Raw genomic sequence first — 19,248 nt, forward strand, 5'->3', positions numbered from 1 at the left:
CCATGTCGGCCAATTCTGCGCGTTGGGTAATTCTGCGCAACGATATATCATTTCTGTAAACATTGGATCACGTATTATTTTGGATGAAAAATCCATCTGGTGTCAAGAAAGAACGACCGTACCGTACTTTAATTCAGAAAAGTGATATTCATAAAGTATACAAAAATATCCCACAATTTGACTCGAAAGGCATTAGCTACGATATCGTACCCTGAACTTGATTTGTTGTGGTTGAGGCTATGAACTGATCCCATATCATGTAATGGAGCACACACAAAAAAAAAACATCGTTAAAGTCAGAAAAACAAATAGTTTTAATATCTACTACATAAGTATATACATGTTGTGAAAGAAGTTTGGCTTATTTTGAATGTATTAAGCCCTCACATGATAAAATAAATTGGCATGGTTACACTAACCTCACCGTGTCCGCCATGACAGATAACGCGAGACTCTCGCCGCTACCTCTTTTCTATATAGGACTTGCCAGACCATATTTGGATATTCTACGCTATGATATTATCAATCAAGTGGCGAATGACGGCTTCTTAGTGGAATTTCAAAGTTGTCGATAAATCGTATTTACTTTTAATGCGCAGAATTTCGGACTCCAACCGCGCCATATTTTTGCTACGATTTGTTTACGTTTCTAAATAAGGCCTCAATGTCCTTCTATGGCACAAAAACAGTCGAGGCTGAGAACGGATGTAATCATTATCTGAACTAATATGGCGGACGACCTAAACAAAAATATCGGATAAGAAAGTAAACGAGATTTTACAACTATTTCTACAATGATTTGCGATACTTCTGGTATTAAATAAGAGGACTACTCAATGTGGTTCATTATATGCAAGGAATATGTTCAAATTGTTGATATCAGGCTAAAAGAGCGCCGGATGTTAATCACACCCGGCTTGCTCCATTGGTACATATATGCTCATGCTAGTACCCTGTCCACGAGGTAGGATCAGGGATACTAATATTAGTACTAGAAATGCATATGAAAATGTAATCTCTAAATGTCAACATGAAAACCCCTCCATGACCTTCTTGAATCTGTAAGATATCACGGTACCAATTGTTTTTCCACAGACCTCAATGCTAATGTTTTGTGAAATAAATATACTTTCTATCCTACCTCAGCATGCCTGTCACACACTGTCATAGGGAACAATGTTAGATTGTCAATTTGACAAGGGCAAAACTAGGTACTCCATTGCATTTAAGAGGGTTAACTCTGCTGGACCTATACACGGGTAAGAGTTATCTAGTCACAACAGACATTTTCAGTCATGTGTACCACATTTTACAAAAATCATAAAAAATACAAAATATGATCTATATATGAATTAACACAATCTCACATGTTGTCAAGAGGCTCAGCTTTTTTTAAGCACAACAGAAAGTACAACTCTTATATAATGCACCAATCACAGCTAGTCTTGTTTATTTCTGAATACAATGTTCCTCCAACTTAAGCTCCGTCCACCTGGACTTTTATAATTGGTACCGTATTAACTGTAACCCAGAAAATACTATTTACTATGTATCTTTTAGAATCATACAAATAAATACATTATTTTAAAGATGTAAATGTTTACGTTAACAAATTCAGTATCTTAATCCAAGTTTCCAATTTTGCAAATAGTTGTCCCACATATACAGAATCGTCTGCTACCCAACATGTCAACTTTCCGTTAGAATGGGATTCTCAAGAAATTACCCGGCGTATAGTCTGTGTCTCAATTCTTTATTAGTTTTTCCCCATAAACGAGACTTAAACACATTACATCCTATTCATTGTTGGTTCTCTTCAACACAATAGCAGCTTTTTTCTAAACTGATGATCGGTTTAGTTTGCTTAATATCTCTTGCCATTTAGTGGCATTGCTACGTTGAATTTTGTAAAACTAGCTACATACCTGACCTTATTACTCGACTGAACTGCTGAAACGAAACAGTCCAAGGTAATGTGTTTCATTTCTATAGGCGGACGGACAAACATTACATCTTTTCAAAGCTGTGTGCAGAACAAGCCGACATCTCGCGAGTCATGAAAACACGCGGGAGGGGGGTATCCCGTGCGTCTCAAATTAGTATTATTTTGAAAAATATTCTGGTGACAATTGCCTCTTTTTATATGGTAAGCATTGCAGTATTTTATTTTCGTCAATCAGTCGAATTCAGTATGCGTTTTGCTTCAGTATTGGTGAAGGAAACCTTGGGTGCGCAGAAATGCCTGATCATATTGGGCTAATTTTTAGTCTCACTTCAGCTATAATTGGCTGATCCTCTCTTGAGGTTAAATGTTTCTTTCAATTTTCAACCAGATTTCACTATTGCTGCCCAAGCTGTGCCTTCATAGTGGAGCACAGTATTGTGCATGGAAACCTGAGTTTTAATTGTCATATCACATGAAGAAAAAAAATAGACAACGAATACACTGTATTAGACTATAAGAAAGGAAAATGCCTATTGTGTGTAGATTCATTTGAAAAACAATTAACTGAGACTAACATTCAGCTCATATAAAAAGGGCAATAATTCTTGCAATCACACTGAATATCTTTAATTACGGTGTTGTCCTGCAGGACTATTTGAAATCACAGGGGCCCCGAGTGGCCGAGTGGTCTAAAGCGCTCTTCGTTACGGATCACTGCCATCTCACCTCTGTCTGCGGCGGTTTGAGTCTAAGATTCAGCCAATGTGGGCATGTGAGAAAGCTTGCCAGTAGCTTCTCGTGGGTCGGTGGTTCTTTCCGGGGTTTTCCGGGTTCTTCCTCCACCATTAATACTGGCCGCCATGTATAGCCTATCGTGCTGAAAAATGGCGTTAAACCCCACAACAACAACATTTGAAATCACAAGAATAAATCAAATATTGTGTAGCCAATAGTAAATGAAAAAGTGCTGTCATAGAAATTAGATGATAACCATTCTATCTGCAGTGGTTCTTCATTGTATTACAGTTCCTCAAAATATAATTACAGAATTTTCAGACCACAATAACCAATCAGGGTTCCCAATCTCTAAACCCCTTTTATAGTTTCCCATGATATTTTCCCCATAGGAGAGTTCTTGCAATCATGTGCACCCATGATTGTAAACTACGTGGGCCCTTGAAACAAGGCTCTGAGACTGCAATGACCAGTCAGGGTTCCCAGCTCTTAAAGCCCCTTTAACTGCCACCAAGCAAAGCTTTTCATGAGAAGTGAAGATTCCACATGCATGTATCTGTGACAGTAGTCTGTCGCAAAGATCTGAGACTGCTGACTTGGCAGTTTTCAGCCTGCATAAAAATGCTTAACATTTTAAATGGTCAAGAGTCATTGGACTCTATTATTACAAAGTACTCTTATTGGCAAAGCTTGTGAAGTCTACACTTCACTATTGGTACAACAAAGTCCTAATGATGTCATTAAGGAATGTATCTTAAAAGGTTATGAACTGGTACCTGAGATATACTGGCAAAGGTTTAGGAACTACAAAAAGTAAAAACTGCACAGACCTGTGTCACATTTGCAAGAGGATTAAAAAAAATATTTGATAGTTGGGGCTCAAGCCATTATAATTGGTCAAGATTATGATATCATCAGACATTGGTTGTAGGGTTCCAGAACTGTGCCATTAGTCACATCAAGACCTGCCTTGATGAGCAAAAGGTCAACACTTTTTAAGATGCTGTTCATATAGCTGACGATTTTTTCTTGACTCACAAAGTTTCATATTTCAATAAGTCTTCTTCTCAGCAGGTTTTGGGGTAAAAAAAACCCATCTGTCTCAGAACAGCACATCCAAAATCTCAATCTGGTGCAACATTTAGGAATCAAATTTCTAATAAGACTGATCAGAAATCCTTATGTGACATGATCTGCAGAGCTCCACAGGTACAGGAAGAGTTTGTGGCCTGGCCCCATTGGAAAAATTTGACTGTACACTGCCCTGTCCTGTCCGGAAATGGTTTAGAGTAGTCTACAGATCTTGTGGAAGACCTCTCATCACCCCATATTGAAATAGCTGTCATGTCCTCTGACAACAGACCTAACCAGACTGGATGTCCATAAGCCAAGCAGACAGCTGGATGTGAAGTGATGTGCATGTACAGTGGAAGTTTATCACTGGCATAGACCTTAACCAACAATTTTGAAGTTGCTTCCAGGTGACGGAGATGAGGAGGAGGAAAGTTGCAGAGTACAGGCAGCCATGGTAAAGGAGTAGGACGTAGTGTTCTAGAGGTTATGTGCATTGCTGTGTTGAACTGGATGTCAATTAATTTGGTATGGAACAAATGAGCCCAGACAGAAGCACAATACTTGGCACTTGAATAACAGAGGGCCAGTGCTGATGTTTTGAATGCCTGAGTATTAGCACCCCAGGCTGAGCCAGCCAGTTTGCAGAGTAGGTTATTTTGAGCACTAATCACTTAATGTTAAGTTACAGAAATCACTTGCATGTATATAATTTAAAATGAATTTTAATCTCTCCAACAGAAAATGAAAATGCTTAATATGTCTCTTTTTTATAAACAAAATTTAATATATACAAAATTCCATTAAAATTTTTTATAGACAAATTATGTAAGTGTTCTACAAAATAAAAATTTAATAAGTAAGCATGGATGAAATTTGACTATAGAAAAATGAACAACTGGACATCAATAACAAGATGTACAAGAGGGTTGCATATTGTTCACCTGACATACACTGGTCTAATGCAGTAGCAATATGGTATATAATGTGTCTTGGAAGACATACATGTTAGGATAATTTCCAAATATTTAGTTGAAATTGCTGGTATTTTACCTGTTGTTTAACTTTTCTACTTTGAGTAACTTTCAGTTGTTCAATTCTAACTTAGCTAAGGAATATTCTTATCATGTTTGATTAAATCCCTCTATCAATTTTGAAGAAGTTGAAAATAGCACACATTCTTGCAAAATATATCCTAACAACTGTTCCTATCCAATCTGACCAAAACTGACTCTGAAATTCCAGAGAAGGACTAAACCAAAAGGGTTTTCCACCTGGTGCCTATGGAAGTGCCACTGTTGCTAGGAGAAACATCATAAATATAGTTCTGGTTCTAAAAATGTTGAAAATAGGTGTTCCACCTGGTTGCTATGGAGCAACTATTGCTAGGGTACCATCATGGAAATAAATGTGGTAGGGCATGCCATTTGAATTGTTTGTACAAAGTTGGATTAAAATGGCCTCGGTTGTTCTAGAAAAGAAGCTGAAAATAGATATCGCTGCTATAGAAGCCACAACACTGCTAGGGAAGATACCAAAAACATAAAATCTGATAGAGCATAACCTATGAAAAACATTTCTATCAAAATTCATCAAGATTAAGTCAGCCATTCTGGAGAAGATAAAAATAGGTTTTCCATTGTGTTGCTGTGGAAAACATATTATTACAGGGAGCCACTCAGATAAAATTTTGCCAAGTGAGATTAAAATTGGCTAAACTGGACAAGAGAAGTTGAAAATAGGTATTTAATATGGTATCTACAAGTCTACACTATTGCCAGTGGAGCCACTCTAAACACAATTTTAATATAGCATGTTCTATTAAACACTCCACAAGTTTTATGAAATATTTGTCAGCTGTTCTCTTGAGAAGTTAAAAATAGTTTTTCAGTCTGGTTAAAAGGGATGGCACACCATTGCCTGGGGTGGCTATATATACACACACAATTTCATTAAGCTTACCCTATGAAGCATGCCAACCAAGCTTTAGCAAAATTGCTTCAACCATTTTGGACAAGAAGTTAAAAATAGCTTTTCCATATGGTTGCTGTGAAATCTATTCTGTAAATAGGGGAGCCACTCCAGATCCAATTGCTAGAAAGCATGAACATGTAGTAAGAAACATTCTGACAGCAGAACTGAATTTAAATCCACTATTCTAAACAAGATGAAAACAGGTGGTACACCTTGTTACCACTGCAGCCCCACCAATGCTATGGAGCCAACTACAACAAACATTTGACAGAGCACGTCATAAGAAAACTCCAATCATGTTTAATTCTTTCAGATATGCTAGAGAAGCTGAAAATAGGTTTTTCATATAACTGCAATGGAAGCCACACCATTGCTAAGGGAGCCACCCAGAATATACTTTTGGCAAAGCATATCCAAAGAAAAATTCTGCTAAGTTTCATCCCAAATAACCCCAAGGTTTTGAGAAAAACTGAAAACAGTGAATGTGGATGGATGAACTGACAGCATGCAAGTCCATGCTACAAAACTAAAAATGAACTTTTATACGAGTCCTGTTTCATTATTATTTCAAGTTATATATTTATGAATTGGCTAAATAAAGTTACAGGCATCAATGTTGGCTTAAAAATCATACAATCTCCAAAATTATACTGTATATATGTGTGCAAAAATCCATTTCAATATCAAACTCCACAGAGACAGATCTACCATTGCATAATGCAATGGCAGATACAAGTCTATGCAATTTGTTAGGTACAATCAGTTGAACAAGCAACACAGCCTCTGTTCTGCAGGCACAGGAGAGACCTATTTGCAGTTGGATTCAGTTTATGAATATATATAATAAATAAGAGTGACAAAATTCATACATAGCAAATTTCAAAATGCACAAAAATAACATTTTTCATAGAATAAAAAAATATCAGAAACCCGAATCATTATTCAAATTAAAGCAATTATGTTAATATTCTCTTACATTTTCAAAGTTATGTGACACTGATAATATCATCTGCAGGACAAAATCTGCCAGAGATTTAACATTTGAGCAAAATGCATTTTTTTATTTACAAGATATTTTTTTATAACCTAAACCAAAACCATGCCAAAAGCCAAAAGCCAAAGATGATAAATGTTATGAGAAAATGAAATAGTCATTATTTTTTAAGTTATAATTTTATAAAATCATTATTATAAACTGATATCATCGTGACTACATAATAAAGATTTCAACATAATTTAATAAAAAATATGCTTTTCAGATACAGTGATAACTATAGACTATAGACTAGAATTATTACCCAAGGACATCTTAGTGCTATTCTTCATTATGGACATAAGCCCAATTCTCTGATGAAGGGTTTTAATTCTGAACTTGTTTAATACGTTTCCTTGGTGATGGCTACTTTTCAACACTGAAAAACAGTTTCAGTCCACTCATGCATGAGAAGACAGAGGAGGAGAAGGCCCAAAGCAACCATTAATGTTTCAAATACAACATCAGCATTACCATCACATTGTGAGGAGTCAAGAATTCTAACAAATTTTACTAGAGAAGAAATTATTTTTCATGTGAAACCTAAATGATATTGATGAAAACGAATGACATAATAAAAGATGCCTTTCAAACTATCATGAAGACCAACAATACTGAGATGTTTTACTAAATCAAGATGGAAACATTGATAGAACACATCATTCTTGAGTATAGGGTGAAATGAAATTACAATCCACAGCCAAGAAATACCAACAAAAGCTGATATAAGCAGTCAGCACCTGCCCTACTTAATTAAACAATTAAGACATTGATTCAGATTGTTTCCTTTGATATCTAGCACCTTGAAATCTCATGAACCCACTTATAACAATGGGTCAGGCATGGATTCAATTTTTTTTAAACTGTAAAATACCCCCCAAAACTGGCCCCATTTTATGGAACATGATGAAAATTGAAATCAAAATCAGTTAATGAAACCTTGCTGGATTGCTCATTTTATCAATGAAAATAGTGGCTAGTACTCAGAAATTTGAATCAACATGATGAAATTCCCAATGTTTAATGAGAAGTCATATATTTTGTTCAATTTTCTTTCCAATTAACATTCTCAGTACACTGCAAACAGTAATAATTTATGAAAGTTTTATCAATGAAAATGTCACCAATCACTACTGGTGGCAATGCTTTAATAAATAAATACAAATTATGTAAGTTTTGTCAAATGAAATTCATATTTTAGCTGTATTGTTGAATTTGGTTTCTGTATACACATCATAAACACAAGATACCATCTTCTGTCCAAATGTGAAAAATGTTATTTTACTATAACGGCCAAGTCTGCAAGTGATTCTATGATAACCTAATTAAGTACTGCCCAATTTTAGATATCTGACTTGCAGAAGTATTTGTTGTAGTTTTACACTCATTTAAAAGCAGACCTGCCTTATTGTTGGTTTGGGCTTGATGCTATTGTTCAGCACATGGCAGCCATTATATCTGGTGGAGAAGGAACACAGGAAGAAACACCTACCCATGGCAAGCTTTATGCCTATGTTGGCTAAGCCAGAGACTGAAACCCATGCAGACAGAGTTGAAATGTCAGTGATCTGTAAAACTGAGCACCTTGGACTACTTGGCCACCCAGGGCCCCCTGATCTGTTTTGTTTTATCAGGTAAATTATTTCTTTAGCATCAAATCAAAAAAGCAGTTTGAAATGAACAAAAAGTAAAATGGCTTGCAAATCCACCCTGCATAAGGGTTAGCAGTCCCAGGAATGGCATCCCCTTCTTAATTTTTGTGAGGTCCCTTGGAAACTCACTCTCTATGTTGTGGTCTATGTTTTTGGACCCTGTTGTGTGCAAATTATCTAGCAAGAGGTGAACAGTGCATTCATTAATTATTATTGATGGTGTGTTTACTTTTTGGTTTCAATAGACACAAATTTTAAAACCCAATGATTTATTTTTTTATAGAAATCCTATCCAAATCTACAAACTTTAAGTGCTAAAAATGCACACACAAAAACGGATACCCATAATAATAAATGAATTTGCAGTAGTTTGTACCAAATGGGAATCATATTTGCAAAACCAGACTCTATATTGGTCAGTCTTGCATTAAGATGCATCAATATATGGAGATTCATAACAGAGGTACAGAGTATTTTCATTGCAAATGACTAGACTGAAGTTAAATACAATTAAAATTTGCATATAAGTGTTAATGAGCTTGAACTACTACAACACACAAACTAAAATCAGTGTCATCTATCTATAACATCTATGAAATATTTTCAAAGAAAACAGCACTGATAAATCATTAAAAAAATATCCATTGGTTTGGAATGCTGAAATGTTGGAAAACAAATTTTTCAAAGTCAATGGTATGAGTTTCAAATAATTTAGAAGTCACTGTCTGGTTACATACATATCCATTGGAATTCATGACAGTATTAAAATAAAGATTTATGCTCCTGCATTTCATAATATTTTTAAGGTTGATAATTACTTTAAATAATGTATCCCCATGCCATGATTTAACATAGAATATACCATTAAAACGACAACTCCATATTCCTTGCCAGCCACTAATTATATACCCTAATTAAAATCAATCTAATACATTGTGAAAGAGCTAATTCAAAGAAACACATCACGATGTAACTTTATATTAAATGTGTCCAGTGCAAGATTTAGTGTATTACTGTTTGTACAATTCTTAAACAAATACTGACATAGCAAGAGGGTAGAGAAAATACTGCATCAACTTTGTCTCAATCTTACAAGGATGGCATTAATTTCTTACAAGTAGTTTTGTAAATAATTATAAAAAAGTTTATTTTCATTCAATAACAATTACATACAAAATAAAACTAAATAAAATTTAAAGTACCTGCATAAATAGGCCATTTTATTTGTCCATTTGAATTTCCAAATTATGATTAAACTATGGTGATATATTTTTTACTTTGAAAGCTGTGCCAATTTTATGAAGTCATTGAGTGATGTAATAAAAATAATTTCATATGTTTTACACAGTCATGACATTTTTTGTTTTCTGTATCGAACAGTCAGTATAGTCCATGCAATAGTTTTGATTTGTTAATTTATTTCCTTTTTGTTCTACATAAATAAGAATTCACAGTCTACATAGATCATGAAAAAATTGATTTTTGTATTTTCTAAATTTAAATGGTATGTGTATGTACAAAAGCATGGGCAATACAAGTTAGTACCAAAAACAAAAACAGTAATAATGGAAAAATCCTAAGATGCTGAAGGCTTGTTACTAAAAGAAGTACCTTGTTAGAAGATCATATAAATTATAATGTTCATTTAAATATTTTTGTTTGCAGCAAAACAAGTGTCTGTGTGATTTGGACATAGCTTTAACATTTTTTCAGGCATACCTCTATGATGTCTGCAGTGTGGCAGTTTATTGTGGTGTTTAGCACTGGAGCATTGTGCCACAGATATGTAACATGATGTCTCATCCAGTTACATGATGCTGACACCAGGATGACCAGTCCTAACACTGACCTCTTAATGCTGAGTGCCTAGTGAGGCAGCTGTTAGTACAATTTTTATAAGCAGCAAAATAAGTAGTGTGTGTGTGTGTAATTAGGATTTTTAACAGTGTGGCAGTTTATAGTGATGTCAAGCACTGGGGCATCAAGCCACAGACATGTAGCATGATGTCCCACCCAGTCATGTTATCCAGACACCAGGTTGACCAGTCCTAACACTAACCTCTTAATGCTGAGTGCCAAGCAAGACAGCTGTTAGGACCATTTTTGTAAGTCTTTGGTATGACTCGGCTGGGGATGCTCTAACCACTAGGTCACCGAAGTGGTCGCAAAACAAGTAGAACAAACGATGTTTTAAAGCATTATCATTTTATAAATATTAACACTGAAATATATGTACCAGGTTAAATGCTGAAAAGTAAATCTGGAGAAGCAATCATCAAAATTAATGCTGATCAAAAACTTCAATATCATAATTATTTCTCCCTTGTAATAATCTCCAATGTTGGTAAGCTATTACTATATTTTTCTTTTCTTCCATCTTTTTTATTTTGACCACAGTCTAATTAACATAGCTACATGTTTTATTTCTTTGTTTATAATTCCTGGAAAAAGAACATCTTTAAAATAATGGGGCAATATGTAATTATTGTTTACTGTATTAAAAAAGGAGTGGATAATCCATAGCAATTTGTGTAAAATTTCTAAGCCCAATATTTTATTTTATTTAAATATCTTATTTTTGGAACAGCTCATAGTCAATTGTTAAGATACATTTTTCATATAAAGATAACGATAATATGGAAAAGTTTACAATCAATTTGAAATAAACAGAACAGCTTGGGTACACTTAAAACAAGAGTAAACACAAACAGTACATGATAAGCATATTTTGCAACTTTTTCCTACTTTTGATTTTGCCATCCAAGTTGGAGACTTGATGTTTGTGGCTCTTGGTAAAGTCCCATCAAAGTGCATGCAAGGTTTACAGAGTGAGAGCTTGGATAAGAAACAGACCAGTGACTTATATTATTCCTTTTTGTGACCTGGGGGGGGGGCAAGATTATGACTAGATGATATACAGACACATCAAGATATGTAACAACTAAAGTTTCATTGAAATATCTTTGTTGGTTCTTAAGTTGATCCCTTACATGGACAGAGGTCACTGAATGATATTTTCCCTTGTCAAAACTTTAACCTTGAGGAAGAAAAAGCTCCCTTAATGTGACCTTCACCGTGAGGCAGGAGACAAAGCCATGGTATGTGATACACCATATATGCATGATTTGTTAATACCTAAAAGTTTAACTGTAATATTTCAGTGGTTTAAAAATTATACACCAGACAAGGATACAAATCTAATAATTGTTTTCCCTTGCTGTGACTTTAACCTTATGACATGTGGTATGATTACTGTATGCAACACACCTAGTTCAGAAGACACATTATCTGCTAATAACAGAAATATTCACATGAAGTGGTATAAGGGAAAGATATAACATGGTTGAAATATATTCAAATAAGTTTTATTTTCCAATGAAACCCAAGTTATAATCACTGGTGAAAATCAGCTGTACATGTTGGGAACTAGCAAAGAAGTTTACAAACCTAGGGGTCTAGGACTACAACAAAATAATGTTTGGGTAGGTGACATATTTTTGTGATGCATAATATATCATAGTGTTGATGATTGGGTCCAAACTGAGGGAAATATTAATAATAATATGTACATTGACACTCTTAACTTGTATTTATTGCCTGTTGTTATAAAACATCTTGAAACAGTCCTGTCTTGTGCATGTAAAGAGGAAAACAATATTTGCAATCTTCATTTGCCATCAGTTATCTGACTGCAACATAACTGAAAATGTATGGCACATGCTCAACATCACAGATTTGTATGCAATTAAAACCTCAACAAGATCTAGTGATGGCTATTGGACATCAATCACTACAGATTGTATAAAATTATTTTACAACAGAGCAGTCCCAGGAGACCCGAAAAAGCCATATGGTTCAGAGGTCATATTAAAAAACACTGAAATCCCAAATAAGTGCCATACTCAGTTTTCAATTTATTAATTTATTCTTTTTTAATACTGAATATTAGGTTTCCTGACATCAACATTATCAACTGTGACATACATCTTTTGTGGCAAGTCACTGTATATATCACAGAGCTTTGAACAGCACAAAATATTTCTGTAGTTTGTGAAGAAAACAAATTTGTAGAAGTTTCCCACAGTATATACTATGAGAAAAGATCAAGTATCATTAGTTAGTCATTAATAAATTCATATATTATTTGCTGTAAGCATAATTGCCTAAATTTGCCCAAGAAAACTGTTTGAAATTTCTTAAGTAAACTGCCTTAAATTGCCTTTAGTGGATTGCCTAAGTTTGCCCAAGTGAACTGCCTTACATTGCCCATGTGAACTGCCTAAATTTGCCTAAGTGAACTGCAATAATTTGGCAAAGTGAACTGCTTTAGTTTACCTGAGTGATTCTGCCTAAATTTGCCTAAGTGAACTGCCTTAATTTGTCTAAGTGAATTGCTTAAATTGGCTTAAGTGAAATGCCTAAAATTTGCCCATGTGAATTGCCTAGTTTGTTTAAGTGAACAGCCTAAATGAACTTCCTGAATGTGCCTAAATGAACTGCTTAAATTTGCCTAATTGAATTGCCTTAATTTGTTTAAGTGAACAGCCTAACTTTGCCTAAGTGAACTGCTTTAATTTGCCTCAGTGAATTGCCTAATTTGCTTATTAAACTGAACTGCATAAATTCGTTTAACTTAAAGGACACTAACATAGTAGTTAATTGCACGTACACATGAACAGCTGGTCAGCTTTGCCTCGTACTTTCTTTTTACAATAATTGAAACAATCACTTCATGGAAGGATACCGTCATTTAAAGTAAGAATCAAACCAAAATTTACATATGAATCTTAATAAATCTGCCAAAATGACCATTCTTTTTATTTAACTTTTATAAGAGAGTATTAAATGGTAGGTATTTTACATTACAAATATTATAACATACAATATTCATCCATACTGCACACACCACTCTGACAACTTCTCATGTGGACAAGAACTCATATACATTATAATGTTGAATAATACAACCTGCTTTCCCTAATGATAGATCATACCAATCTGTGTTTACAAATGAATAATACAACCTGCTCTCCCTAATGATGGACCATGCCAACTTGTGTCTACAAAAATATTTAGATAAACAGCAGATTTATCTAAAGTCCTCTACAGGAATATTGTTTACAGTATACAGTCACTTATCAGTTGAGTCCAAATGCAAGGCAACATGAACCTTGATCTGGCCCTGCATAATACACAGAAGATCGGGGACTTTGTTTTATTTTTCTACTGATTACTCCTAATAAACTGCCAGTGCATTATGTGACAACAAATATGGGTCTATGAAGTTTGCTGCTGGACTCAACTTATAAGAGACTATGTTTAGTAAGTTCTGCTGTGCTTTGCATAAGCAAGCCTAAAAAAACAGCAAGACATTCCATTACTGTCTAACAAAATCTTTTTATGTACTATATACACATCAGCAATGGAACCACCAACATTACAAATAATGACAAACTTCACGTTTGTGTTTCTCTTTCATCATTCATGGAAGAAGCAGCAAAACCAAGTTCCTCATTGACAGGCAAGGTTGCAATATCACCATTATTCAAATTTGTCTCCTGTGCAGATTCATACAAAGGATTTGTAAATGCATTAGAATCCGATTCAAAATGTAAAGGTGATCCTCGCGAATAATATGCATTTCCATTTTGGGAAATGGTCAATTTATCATCTGGTGGAGAGTGAGAAACTCCATTTGCAGAGTGCAAGTCAAACAACTGATTGCTTGCAATAATGCTGCCATCATGTCCATGATCAATGATTGCATCATCAAATCTTTCATGAGGGAATCCTCTCTGCTTCACTCGCCGAATCTTGAAGAGAAATACAAGTGCAAGTGTAATGATGATAGCAATAATAATGACTACTGGAATTGCCACAATCATGGCAAGTTTTGGACCTTCCTCACTTCCGTGTTGAGAAGCTCCAGGAACAGGTTCTGCTAAACTGCTTGAACTTGGTAATGGTGTTGTAGAAGCTGTTCTCCTTGTTGTTGTTGTTGTGGTTCTTGATGTTGTTGATGTTGATGTTGATGCTGTTGTTGAAGCTGATGTTGATGCTGTTACTATAGTTGTTATATTTATTTTTTCTGTTATTGGAATTGTGGTTACATATGGTTTAGCAGTGGTTGTCCTTGTGGTTGTTGATACAGTTGTTGGCTCAGATGTTATTGTGGCCTTGGAGCTAGGAATGGTTGGCTCTGTAGTTGGAATCTTGCTGGTTGCCTTTGGAGTAGTATTAGATATTGCTGAATTGCTTGTTGATGCTGGTGCTGAAAAATACATGAAATTTTTATCATAAATTATATTCTCTAAGAATACTTATCTGATGACATTTAATAAAAGGGAAATAACTTCTGCTACCTTCTGTACAATGTTTCTTTGGCCTCTAAATACAATATCAATTATAAAAACAGCATCAGTCAGAAGGTATAATCTTTCATGATACTACAACTGTCATTACCTAATATTTATGGTGTTCACATTATACTGGATGTACTTCAGTTTGTTTAATTGATATATCAAAGATCACTTGTGTATGTGTGGAGGGGAGGGATTGTTTAATTATGTAATTGGGTAAGTATTCTCAGAGAAACATAATTTATAAAATAAACTTTCTTTTCTATATCAAATGAATTACTCAGTCATGTTGACATTAGGTGGATAAGCAAGAGAAGGACGTTCATTAGCATCCATCTTCTTATTTATTCACCCTTTAGTAATACATATATTATGGTTTGGGTCCAAAAGTGAAAGACAAAAGTACTCTCCTAATGAGAGAAGCACAAACAAGAGATAACTAGCATTATATCCTTATTTGAAGTCATCACATATATTTTCTTCTTAAGGAAAAACTCTCCTTGGATCCAGTGAAAGCTTTAGACCATGATTGTGCTGGCCTTAACAAGATCTATTGGATGTATGGGCATTGTCACTAGCCAAGGTTCTGATATGTTAACCCTATCTACACCTTGGCAGATAATTAAAATATTTCAGAGCTTTGTTCTAGCAACATCTGGTGGAATTACGAGTTGTCTCTCTTAGCATGTAATGCCAACTAACCAAAAGTGTGTAACAGTGGTGCATTGTACATTGGCCAAAAATGGTGGAGACAATTGATTTCAAAACGATACTTTGTAAGTTTAATATCAAAAGTAAGACTATATACCAGAGAGAAACCGTTACATGTGTATTTGAGGGAAAGGATGTATTAGTACAAACACAGACCAGCAGTGGAAAATTGTTTATTTCCAGTTGTGTGCTCTCAATGTCTCAGTCTCGCAGGATAAGTGTTCAAATTTGAACAAACTAATTTTGATTGGATGATGCGGCTTACTGCTGCATCATTTGAAATTTGCAGACACATATCACTAAAATAACTGCAAGATGTAGATAGGATTAGTGACACATCAGAACCTTGGCTAGTTTTGTGAATATGGATGTTGAAGATAACAGCCTGAGAAAGTCGACTGTAATATTGTCCTGAACAGAAAAACTGCAGTGGAATGCAACATTCACAGAAATGGCTCTAATCATGTGTAATAATACTTTCATGAGGTGCATCTGATCCTGCAAGATCTCATAACATGCTGAGTGAATGAATCACTTGATACGAGAGCTAAAACTTGAAGAGTTGTCTTGCATTTCTACTTTCACCAGTAGAAAAAGTTCTTGTTGCATCTGAGAGCAAGAAGTGGATCTTAGAATCTAGCCTGTGTCGAAGGGCCTGTTGATGACAGTGAGCAAATAACCACCTTATTTACTTGTGGATAGCAAATAGTAAATCTCTTGACCATGAATCCTGGTATCATTCGAACCAAAGATTTGTATGAGCAGAACTGAAGATAATTCAGTTTTTCAGAAAGGGCATGCAAATTGACTAATCCTGCAAGCTGAAGTCAAGGCCATCTGGAACACCTCTTCTAAAATAACATATTCAGTGTTATTTTAGTCTAACACATGAAAGATTCTATTTGAGAAACAGTATGTCTAACCAGGGCCAGTAGAGAGCCAAGTTTAGAGAGACCCCTGTCATAGCTTATAACTGGTCTCCCATGATGTTTAAAGGCGTCAAAAGTCATAGAGCAGTAGTCTTTAATCATAACTGAAGAAAATGTATTTCTTCTCTTTGAAGAACCTGGGAAGATATAGGCCACTTAGTAAAAGGGAACATTGTTGTCCCAGCTCCAGCATATAAAAACACTAGACTTTTTTAATATGCTTTCAGAGTGCAAGGTCTTTTACTGTATGCAACCCTCTCCATTACTTTATTGCTGAACTTGCTACCATGCAGGACTTTTCTGGTAACAACGTGGTCCGAAAGAGAAGTCTGTTTGGACGGGGGTGGAGACCTATGATCTCAACTGTCTGGATTTTCCTGGCAATGCCCATCATTAGATGGCACACATCACTAATCCAAGCTATCTGAGAGATGCAATTAGAACTACTTTGCAGGTCAGAACCCTTTTATTCTGAACTGCTCTCAGAAATTGTAGTTGTTGATGTGTAAGCCCAAGTCACATTCCAATTAAATGAGAGGGCAACCACTGTCCAGGCTTCTGGGTCTATTACCAGTGACACAAAGGCAATGTAGTTCCACTTTGTCATGAAAAGATTAATCACTGGCCAGCTCCAAATAATGCAAATGCAATGAAAGACTGACAGGGGGAGAGATCATTTGGTGTGCTGCATTTGATCTGTGATAACAATTTTGGCAAGGACATTCAGCCTGCTCATGGGACAGAGGAGGTTCAAAGTGTCAGGAATGAAAAGCACTAATTATGAACTTTTTCATGAGTTGCTCTTTGGAAAAATAAACAAGCCCAAATGGATAGATCAAAATGTTGGAAAAGTAATAACAGAAGTGTAAAAAGTTGTTTTATTGAGTAGAACATGTCACAAAGTAAACTGACAACTTGCAAATAAATGACTAATGACAACAAGTCACCCCTTCAGATGGATCAGACTTGCAAAATACACTATGATTTATACAAGGGTCAAAGAGAAATTGGCTTTTTATAGCCCTAAAAAGGGGGTGGGGGGAAATTATGGTTGACTTGACTTATAAGTGAGTATATGAGGCAGGGAACAGATCAGATGTATCATTCATTAAAAAACTCAAATGAGGGATAAGGGTGGATGAGCTGTTCAATTTATCTTGAATCTGAATCAGATTCACCATGCAGTCTGTAAAATGTTAACCATGTAGCTGCTGTAAAGGTTGACCAAAGTGTGTAAGGACACAGTCACCTACAATTATGGTGAAGACCCATCGATGGATGTTGAATTTGAACAGGAGTGTTAAAAACTGATACACTGTCCCTTGGAATGCAAACCAAAGTAATAAGTGTAAAGATAAATGAATTGGTATGTGAAAGCATACACCTGTTAAGTATAGACTAATCACAAAATGGTCCTTCTTTATGGAAAGCCACCAGCGGCTTGCTGAACAAAGTCAAAATCACCTTTAAAATGAATGCCTTCTTGGGGTTGGATGGTACATGTGTTACATAAGTGAAGAATAAAAGGGGAGAGGGCTAGATGTATGAAATCCGTAGCCTCTCCAAAGTAGCTTGGTTAACCCTTCATTGACCAAATGAAGGAGCTTGGACTATTAAGGGAGGAGAAAACGTACTTTTCTTCACATTTTAAAACTGATTTTAAAGATTGTTGCCATCTACAATGCTATTGTGGGTGAAACCGTTGCTGCTAATTTGGGTCCATCTGTCTTCTTAGTAATGGTCAGCATGCCTTTGTAGCTGAGATTGATACAAGTGAAAAGGAGAGAGCAAGGTCAGCTGAACAGGCAATTCATCTGCATCCCACTTTCTGACATCCATAACACAGCCTCCAAATAACAAGGACAAACAGTAAGATAATGACTGCAGCATGACAGAATGAAGGAACTTGAGTGAAGACGTATGAAGGAGAGCATCTCATCTCACTAAATCCAAGTTGCAAGAGGCACTTAGGGCATTCACTATAGTGTGGTTAGCTACCTTCTCGCTGTCTTATGCTGACTCCTAACCAAGATCATTACCAGGTATTTCAAACAAAAACTAAAGATTGTGAGTGAAGCCAAGTTAAGCAAAGACAGGGGACCTGCAATATTTCTAACTAACTTCATTCCTGCCTGAAATACTTGATGGTCTGTTTGAGGTAGATATACGTACTGCCACTTTATCTATGTCCAAACTTGGCACTTCTGTACAGTATAAGTATGTGTGTGATCTAGATATTTAATGTAGCTTTAACAATTTTTCCGGCTTATCACTACGATGTCTGCAGTGTGCCAGTTTATAGTGATGTCTAGCACTGAGGCATCATGCCACAAACATGTAGCATGATGTTCTACCCAGTCACATTATCCTGACACCAGGCTGTCCAGTCCTAACACTAACCTCTTAATGATGAACGCCAAGCGAGGCACCTGTTAGTACCATTTTTTAAGTCTTTGGTATGACTTGACTGGGGATCGAACTCATAACCAATCACATCTGAGGTGGACGCTCTAACCACTAGGCCACTGGAGTGGTCAGTATAAGTATGAGTACACTCTGTGCATCAAGTGCAAAATGATACCTGAAGCTGGCTTTCTGAGAAAAAGACATTGGAGCTTATGAGGTCTCAAATATTGTCAGGCAGAGGAGTGGTAATTTCAATGATCTTAAGAGACTGTACAAGTGAATGGAAGGAGGGATGGTCATCTTTTTCATCCACCACAGAGATTCGGACCTGGTACACCAGATTTGAAGAAGGTGGAGACAAAATGTTAAAGATCTCTTCAAACACAGCTTTAAAGGTAAAATCAGTCCTCTTCATGGTATAGTCTGGGTTTAT

The 19,248-nt window shown here is 35.6% G+C and overlaps 1 protein-coding gene across 1 annotated transcript in view; it reads right to left on the reverse strand.

Moving 5' to 3' along the window:
• Positions 1-4,458: 4,458 nt before the first annotated feature.
• Positions 4,459-19,248, reverse strand: part of LOC149801503 (scavenger receptor cysteine-rich domain-containing protein DMBT1-like) — a 230,825-nt gene continuing 216,035 nt past the window's right edge. Inside the window, exon 34 of the mRNA XM_089955679.1 lies at positions 4,459-14,681. Within this exon, the coding sequence (XP_089811805.1) occupies positions 13,867-14,681 (815 nt within the window). The 3' untranslated portion in view covers positions 4,459-13,866. The remainder of the gene's footprint in view (positions 14,682-19,248) is intronic.

The sequence above is a fragment of the Sinohyriopsis cumingii genome, chromosome 4, assembly GCF_028554795.1.
Source record: "Sinohyriopsis cumingii isolate HCF-2022 chromosome 4, ASM2855479v2, whole genome shotgun sequence".
Lineage (NCBI taxonomy): Eukaryota > Metazoa > Mollusca > Bivalvia > Unionida > Unionidae > Sinohyriopsis > Sinohyriopsis cumingii.